An 8,817-nucleotide genomic window follows, 5' to 3' on the forward strand; every position below is an offset into this window, starting at 1 on the left:
CCAGAGCCTCCTGTTTGATAAGCTGTCCCGAGTCAGGTGGAACTCCCCACTTCTTTCTTTTGTTTTGTTTTGTTTTGTTTTGTTTTGTTGAGGAAGATTAGCCCTGAGCTAACATCTGCCGCCAATCCTCCTCTTTTTGCTGAGGAAGGCTGGCCCTGAGCTCACATCCGTGCCCATCTTCCTCTACTTTATATGTGGGATGGCTACCACAGCATGGTGTGCCAAGTCGTGCCATGTCTGCACCTGGGATCCGAACCCACAAGCCCCAGGCCACCAAAGCAGAACGTGTGAATTCAACTGCTGTGCCACCAGGCTGGCGCCTCTTTTTTGTTTTTTAAGGTTGGCCTTGAGCTAACATCTGTTGCCAATCTTCCTCTTTCTTTTTTTTTTTCTCCCCAAAGCCCCAGTACATAGTTGTATGTCCTAGCTGTGAGTCACTCTGGTTCTTCTATGTGGGATGCCACCACAGCATGGCTTGATGAGCGGGGTGTATGTCTGCGCCCAGGATCCGAACCCGGAAACACCGCTTAAGCGGAGTGCATGAACTTAACCATTTGGCCTCCTCCCCATTTCTTTCTTCTCCTGCCAGAGTCCTGCAGATGCCCCGCTCTCCAGAGCTGGCTCCGGGGCTGGGATCCCTCTGTCTCCTGGCCTGGTGGCCCCAGGCAGAGCTCCACCCACAGCCCGGAAGGCCCTGCCAGGGCCTCTGCCTGGCTCCCCAGCTCCCTGGGGCCAGACCTGCCTGTGTTCTGGGCACCCTCTCTCAGGCAGCCTGTACGGGGCAGCTGTGCTTCTTGGCCAAGGCTAGGTCTCCCTGGGGGCTCCGAGCCGGCTGTCAGAGAGGGAGGGGCTGCCGCCTGCCCTGGGAGCCCCCAGCTTGGTCGAGTACCCGGGACGGTATTTGGGAGTATGAACCTAGGGTCTTGCGGGCAGGAGACCAGGGCCATGGCTCTCTGTGGGCTTGCCTCCAGGACACCAGCCACCTTGCCCTAAGTCCGCCCCGTCCTGGGGAGTCCACTGCAGGGTAGGAAGGCATGACTCCCTCACTCCGAGTCGGGGGACCCTGAAGGGCCGCCCCAGCTCCAGAGCAACCCGGTGGAGCTGGTTGGGGAACTGCACCACAGCCCAAGCTCTCCCTCTGCCCAGTCCTGCCCCCCTCCCTGCCCTCCCACAGTGCTGACCCCAAGATTGCTGGGGAGTAAACGTCCCGCACACTTACCCGCTTCCAAGGCTCCCTCCCCGGGACTCAACCTGTGACCCCAAGAAAAGAAAACAGAGCAAGACATTCAGAGGAAATTCGAAGTAGAAACACAAGAGAACCAGAGAGACTGTGATGCTAAGAATACGAAATTCAGCTTTGTGTGTGGGGGTGGGGTGGGGGAGGACCTCAAGGACATTTTCCTGCTTTCTAAGGAGAGCTATGTGGGTTTGCCGTGCATCTTTGAGCACAAATCAGAGTGATGGTTTGTGGCAGGCCTTAGAGCAGCCCATGGTGCTCTTCCACGGGGGAAAGGAGAGCCGCATGTTTTCAGGCAAAATGAGACATACACCAGAAAGACTAACTTTGAAAAAAGCCCAAGTCCTTGTATCTCGTCAAGTGTCTTTTGTTTGCAAGTGATAGAAAACCCATCTTGAATACTTAAGCAGTCATGGGATTTATTGCTTTATGGAACTGAAAAGAGGTAGTTTCTGGCTTCAAGCAGGGCTTGGTCCGTAACTCAGAAGAGATCCCCAGGACTCGTCCTCCCAACGTCTCTCAGCTCCATTTCCTGTATGCTGGCTCCGATCTCAGGTAGCTTTTGCCTCTGGGTGACAAGATGGCTGCAGTAGCTCCAGCCTCCCATTGGCCCCTTTCCTAGCAACCCAGCAAAATACTTTTTGTCCCGATGGTTATGACTGGGCCACAAGTCCATCCTTGCATCAATCTCTATGGCCAGGAGATTGCTGTGCTCTGATTGGCCAGGCCTAAGCCACATACACCATTCCTGGAACTGAGGGGAGAACCCCCAAGGTACATGGGCCAGGCATGGGGAGGGGAGGTTCATCTAAAGCTAAATCCTGGGGCTCCCAGAAAGTGGGAGAACAGACTTGGCAATAAAAGCACAGACATGTTCACTTGAGTCAGTTCCAGAATTTTTATAGAAATGCCCTCTTCCTTCTTGTCCACTCTAATTAAGGTGGTTATTCTTAAGATCAAAGCACTTGAGAAAAATTTAAAAAACAAAATGACAAATACTATTGCTTATTTCATTTTATTTTGCAGAATCAATTACTGCTCTTCTAACATTAGGAAAATAACTACTCTCACACAGGATGTATGGTACCTATGTTTAAATGTGTTCAAAGATAAGTTATGATCAAAAGAAAAAAGGAAGTCCAATAGAATTGCTTTCTCCTTTTTTTTTTTTTTTTCCTTTTTTTTAAAGTGCAAACAGACAGCATTTTTCCCCATATCGGATCAAACAGAACTTTCTGGGCTGGCTTTGCAGCCCTGCCTCCATTTGGGTCTATTGCCTCTAGTTGAAAATGCTTCTGAGTTCCAAACAGCCAATTTGCAAATGAACCATCTGCAAGACGAGGGGCAGTGTTCTTGGCCCCCTCATGGCTTAAATAGTCCTGGTGACTTTCCAAATATTGCTGTTCTCTTTGGGCACGAGAAGACAAGCCGTTCAGAGCTGGGGTGTAGGCAGATGGAATGAATGTGCCAAGTCAGACAGAGTTTGGGGAGCTGCCCAGTTGCGGCTGGTGCCTGTGGAGAGGAGAGAAGGGAGCCTGGGGCGCTGGGCCAGGGCAGATCTTGGGATCTGGTCTTAGGAGCCTTGCTGCGGCCTTTGGCCGTTATCCCGAGGCTGCAGAAGGCTTCTCTCAGCTTGCAGCGGGGAAGTAAGCTGGTCAGATCCGTGTTTTGCAAGGACGCCCCCATGCAGCCCTGTCCCGTGGTTGGAGGAGGCTGGGCTTGGCAGACAGCCCTGGCAGGAGATGTGGGAGGTGGTTCACTCCACTCTGGCAGGAGGTGGTGAGGACGAAGCTCTGAGAGTAAGACTCTTAGAGCCTCAGGAAACCGCAGCTGAGAAAGCCCGCGTACCATCAGCATGGGACTTGCTGCCCAGCGCCCTTCCCAGGGGCTCACAAACTACCTTTGTGTCTTGAATATTTTTTCTTGAATTTCTTTCTGTTCTAGAGAGGTTGATGCTGTCCTGAGGTTTCTGAAACAGCAGTGTCACGCGAAGAAAATTGGCGTCGTGGGATTCTGCTGGGGTGGAGTAGGTGTCCATCATCTGATGGTGAAATACCCAGAGTTCAGGGCGGGCGTGTCCATCTACGGTAAATCTGCCTTGAGCGTTTTCACACAAGGAAAACAGGAGGAGGGGTGGAGTGACAATAACCAGGAGCCTCTTCCTCAGCCCGGGGTCCCTGTGCAACACAAAGCCCCATTGTGCAGATGGCGGCTCTCAAGGAAATCGGCTTTAAAAATCTGCAGGTAGAGGTCGGGTTTGTACTGTAGTTGCCAGAGGATGTCACAGGGAGCGAGGAGGCCTGGGTCCCAACAGTGTGCCTTTGGGAAAGTCACCTCACCCCAGGCCTCGATTTCTTCACCTGGGACGAACGGAATAACAACATTTGTCTCTGTGATAATGGTTAATACCAAGCAATATTTTTATGAGGAACATCTATGAAAATATTTTTCCACGATACAAATTATTCTCAGCCGCATGCACGTACGCAGAATACAAAGAGGGAGAGAAAGCAAAGGAAAGCTCGCTCTAAAATGTAAATAGCCACATAAACATTTCAGCCCAAACAAACCAAACGGATCCGGGCAATGAAATAAGAACATTATGTTTGTGTATAGAAACGGCATACCAAGTTCACGATAGAGAAACATTCAGAGCATAAAAATGTCAGAAAAAGGAAATTTGGCCGCCTTTCACAGTAGTAAATCATACAGTTGTACTAATGACTGTTTGGCTTAATGGTTCCTCACTGTGGTATTTTCACCTACTTTTCACATTTTAAAAAGCCCGTTAAATATTTACTGCCACAAAAGGAGATAAACTCAGGACCTTGCCCTCCGCGGTGTTGAGCCCCCTGGCCCACGCCGGTGCTCGGTGTGAAATAGCCGGAGGCGCTCCTACGTGGACGCCTCGCCCGCGCCCCCTCCTGGCCGCTGTTGTGCAGTGCACGGGCTGCGCAGCGTGGCGGGACTCAGAAGCATGGGGGCATCAGACAGGCGTCCTGCCACAGAAGGCGGTCTTAACAGAGAGGGGCAGGAAGCGTGGCCGTCTTTCCTGTGGCTCCCTGCCTCCCAGAGAGGAGGTATAGGTGAGGGGAGGGTGTCTGGGTTACCTCGATTTGTTGTGCTGCCAACACAATGGAAATAAGAATTCCATTCTTACTGGTAGGTAGAAAAAAAGAAGCTACCTATTATTTTCTCCTACCTGCTGACTGAGTCTGGTCCGTGACCAATCTGAGTGAGGCCCCTCTGTGAGTCCTTCTTCTGGGTAGGCCCCGAGCTTGGGCTCTGTCCCGCCCACTGGGTCAGCCTAGGGGGAATCCCCCATGCAATTCCTCATCCCCCCCCACCCCCCCAGTACTCCATACCTTGTCACCCTGGCCTGCCTTCAGCAAGAATCCCATCAAGTCTTCTGGCCAGAGCCCTCCTTACCCTGAGGCTTTCTCCTAGTAGTTTTCATCCCTTGACCTCTCTCTGCTCCTTGGCCATAGATCCCCACTTGTTCTTGTACTTGGGGTTAAGCCTGGTCTGTCCCCTACTGCAAACCCCACGATACAACCTTCCTTAACAACTGTCAGAATCATCTTTTCTTTAACGCCACTCTTAAAATCACGTATTGCAAAACTTTTGCTTGTTTTCCTTGGGAGTGGGCACACCCACCGTTGTCGTCTGAATCTGCAACAGAACTTGCTTTTGACTAAATGATCTATACAATTCTGAAACGAAGGATGAAAACTAGTTTTTGTGGGTAGGCTGGTAGGACCAGATGTTGTGCCTGGGACTTCACACCCGTGGTCTCGTCTGAGCACAGACTGTCAAACAGCTGCTCTACCTAATGAATGAGGCCACTTAGCACACTGAAGTCAGAACCCATGGGGCTTGTGTAGACCGTGAGAAACTTCTAGAACAGTGGTGGTCAGAGGGTCCAGATTTGAAAGTTATCACCTCCTGGTTAAGGGAGGCACAGCACAACAGGGAGCCTTTTCCAGGCTGCTCCTGTTTCTTCACTTGCCCAGCAGCCGGCAGGGTCTAATTCCATGATTTAATGGCCTGATTCCTAGTGAAAGAAGCGGAGAGAAGGAAGATCTGACTACATAAGTTTCTCTTTGAGACTGATGTTATAGGCCAGGCCACTTCTGTGGCATTGCTAAAGAGAAAGTAAATAAAACCCCCAAAGCACATATTTTACTTTGAAAAATCAAACCTAACTTGACATTTTCTGCATCTCGTGTGTGGAAGTCATACCCTCATGTCCTGTCCCCCTTCTCAGGCATCGTCAGGGATTCTGAAGATGTGTACAGTTTAAAGAACCCCACATTGTTCATTTTTGCTGAAAATGATCCCGTGATTCCTCTGGAGCAAGTAAGTTGGCATCTTTCCTCCGCTCATCTGTATATTTAATAACATGATTTGGCATTTCTGGGAAAACATCCTAAAGGGTTCATTTGTTGCTCCAAATATCTTTCAACATTAAAGTTTTAAAGGAGGGTTTTATTGGGGACTTAGAGTGCGATTGTAAGCCCCCAAAGGGCTCGTGGCATGGCCTGGTCACTGGGCTTAGAAGTAGGCCTGGCCCTCCTGTCCCCCCAATGTGTAACCCACGAGTTGTCACAAGGTCTGTGTCCTTAAGACGTGGGTGTGTTAAAGCCAGCGCATCGATAAGGAAAAAGCAGAAGACAACTGTGGTTCAGGAGCACTTGTTTAGAAATTATTGTTGTGGGGCCGGCCCTGTGGCCGAGTGGTTAAGTTTGTACGCTCTGCTTTGGCGGCCCAGGGTTTTGCTGGTTCAGATCCTGGGCACAGACCCAGCACTGCTCATCAGGCCATGCTGAGGCAGCATCCCACATGCCACAACTAGAAGGACCCACAACTAGTATATGCAACTATGTACTGGGGGGCTTTGGGGAGAAGAAGAAGAAGGAAAAAAAAAGATTTGTAACAGATGTTAGTTCAGGACCAATCTTTAAAAAAAAAATAAATTATTATTCATAATCAATACATATATTAATATACACTTATAACTTATATTTGAATATATTGAATTACATGTTGAATATATATATTGAATATTATATATTGAGTAATATATAAAATATATGAATACAATTTCAAATAATTGATGTATCATTTTTATATTGCTCTGAATTCTCTCCTATAACTAACTGTTATAAAAATTAAAAATTCATTATAGCTATGGAACTTGATTTAAAGTGTTGATGTTGAATCTCTTTTATGAGCTGGCACAGAAGATTTGGAGAATGGGAAATATTATTAGAGGGTTACAATCATGTCGTCATGAAACCTTTTGCCTGCCAGGTCTCGTTGCTGACCCAGAAGTTGAAAGAACACTGCAAAGTGGAGTATCAAATTAAGACGTTTTCCGGGCAAACTCATGGGTTCGTCCATCGGAAGAGAGAAGATTGTTCACCTGAAGACAAGCCCTATATTGACGAGGCGAGAAGGAATTTAATCGAGTGGCTGAACAAGTACGTCTAGCGGTGGCCACGTGCAAACTTCCTCAAAAGAGCTTTCATCCAGAAATTTGCTTTGAAATACTTGGATCATTTGATTTAATTTTCACCCTATATACAATAAATCAAAGAATCCTTAAATTCATTATTTCATCTGAAACACAAATTCAGTAGAAAAGGTTAATTATGAAATAATTTAATTTTTAACACATCTATAAATAAAAAATTTAAAAACAGGTCAGCACCTGAAGAACTTGAGTGATAGGGTAATATTGTAGTAATGTAAACTTACGGCTGTTTGAGCACCAGCTGACAGCTCGGGCGTGGCCTTCCTCTTCTTGAACTGAGCATATCCTTTAAAATGACTAACGTTGCAAAGCCGGGACAACATGACCTGTAAGCTCAGGGGCATTAAAGGCCCACATTAATTAGAAATGTGTCTTTGTCTTCATACAGATGACTTTGTCACATTCATACATGGCGCTATGAGAAATATTGAGATTAAAATGGGGTTGCATTGACCTAATTATATCAAGCTAATAAACTTACTTTTTGAATCTTTGAATTCGTGGCTTTTCCTAATAGCTGATAAAAACAATGAGTCAGAGTTACCATCCAGCCATCTCCCAGGCAGTGGCATTTTCGGGTCCCGGGGGCCGGGACCGTGTCAGAAATCTGTGTTGAGTCAGAAGGGTGGTGGTGTAAAGGGTAGAGTTTCAGTTTTTACATTTAAATTAATTAAGATTGAATCAAATAAACCCAGCTCTCAGTAGCCCTAGCCACGAGTCAAGCGCTTGGTGGCCACGTGTGGCCGGTGGAACCGTATGGGGCAGTGCTCCTCTGCACTAGTGACTGCACCTCCATCCCCTCCCTGCCTCCCGTTGACCTTCTGTAGATCCTCTTGTCCCCCATGTGACAGCCCCGCAGTGAGTCTGTCTCAGTTCCAGTCCAGGGAGTTTCTTGGTGACTAGACCAGACAGCTGTCCCTCCCATCAGCCCTTCCCAGTGTCTGCAGACACCAGGAAGCCTACTGGTTTCCCTCCCACTCAGACCCGGGCCCAGCAGGAGGCTCCCTCCATGGGGTGGGACCGTGTGCAGGGGGTTTGCTTGGGTCCTGGGGCGAGGCTGGGGCTGTTTTCATCCCAGTGTGCCACGGCCAACTTGGGGCCATTTCTTATAGTCCTGGGGCTCTGGGAGGGAAACCCAGGGCATGTCTGTTCTGGAAGATGGCAGCCAGAAGGATCCCTGCAGCCTTGGGGAGCCACCCCCACCCCTTCTTTTCTTCCACTGCAGGGCCTGAGGAGTCCCAACTGGGTGACACTTTTAGTTCTTTCTGTGAGAGCAGCAGGAGTGACAGACGGGTCCCTCTGGAGAGGGAGGGAAGAAGGGGGCAAGAGGCAGTGATGCAGGTCTGACCCCAGGCTGGGGAATGAAGAGGAGAGGAGATTCCAGAGCATTTAGAAGAGAACTGGGAGGGCACAGTGAACAACCTGAGGTCAGCTTAGAGATGATCCAGGATAGGGAATATCAGAAGAGAAGCAGGGTTGTGGGGGGAAAGAGTTTGGTTTGGGGCCAGTCTGGAATCTCAGGTTTTTTGGGCTGCAAATAACAAAAATCTCAACTAACAGTGGCTAAGAGAATAACATTGAAGTCTTAACAACACCCCTAAATGGATCCAAGAGTGTTCAGGGCCTTACTGATGTCAGGACACGGGTAGCCACATGCCATTCTGGGTCCCCTCCTCCTAGGCACTGCTCTGGGCTTCAGCCTCCCAAGACACTGGCCACAGCAGGAAGGGAGGGAGGAGCTCTCTTCCTGTACCTCTCTCTTTTTGTTAGGGAGCGAGCTGTTTCCCGGAAATCCCCCAGCTGGTTTCCCTGCATGTGTCATGAAAGAGGCTGAGAGTGGACATCATTAAAGGGGGGGTCCATGCCAGGATGACTGACGCTGACTCGCCCCAGGCTGGGCACAGTGAAGGAGGGAGGCCTGGATGCCAATGGGAACTGTCTGCCAGGGGGCCATGGGAGGTGTGGGCAGAGGGAGAGTGTGGGAGGCAGAATGGGCACAGAGGGGAGGAGCTGGCAGTGTCCAGGCTCCACCATGTTGAGCTGG

The 8,817-nt window shown here is 49.2% G+C and overlaps 1 protein-coding gene across 5 annotated transcripts in view; it reads left to right on the forward strand.

The window, feature by feature from the left end:
* The window catches only part of CMBL (carboxymethylenebutenolidase homolog), a 27,413-nt gene extending 20,143 nt beyond the window's left edge, over positions 1–7,270 (forward strand). For all 5 annotated transcript variants that reach the window (XM_070246046.1, XM_005604346.4, XM_001501583.5 and 2 more), the window contains exons 4-6: positions 3,182–3,324; positions 5,505–5,596; positions 6,551–7,270. In XM_070246046.1, coding sequence (XP_070102147.1) covers positions 3,182–3,324; positions 5,505–5,596; positions 6,551–6,730 — 415 coding nt within the window. In that variant the 3' untranslated portion in view covers positions 6,731–7,270. The remainder of the gene's footprint in view (positions 1–3,181; positions 3,325–5,504; positions 5,597–6,550) is intronic.
* Positions 7,271–8,817: the final 1,547 nt, after the last annotated feature.

This window comes from Equus caballus, chromosome 21, assembly GCF_041296265.1.
Source record: "Equus caballus isolate H_3958 breed thoroughbred chromosome 21, TB-T2T, whole genome shotgun sequence".
NCBI lineage: Eukaryota > Metazoa > Chordata > Mammalia > Perissodactyla > Equidae > Equus > Equus caballus.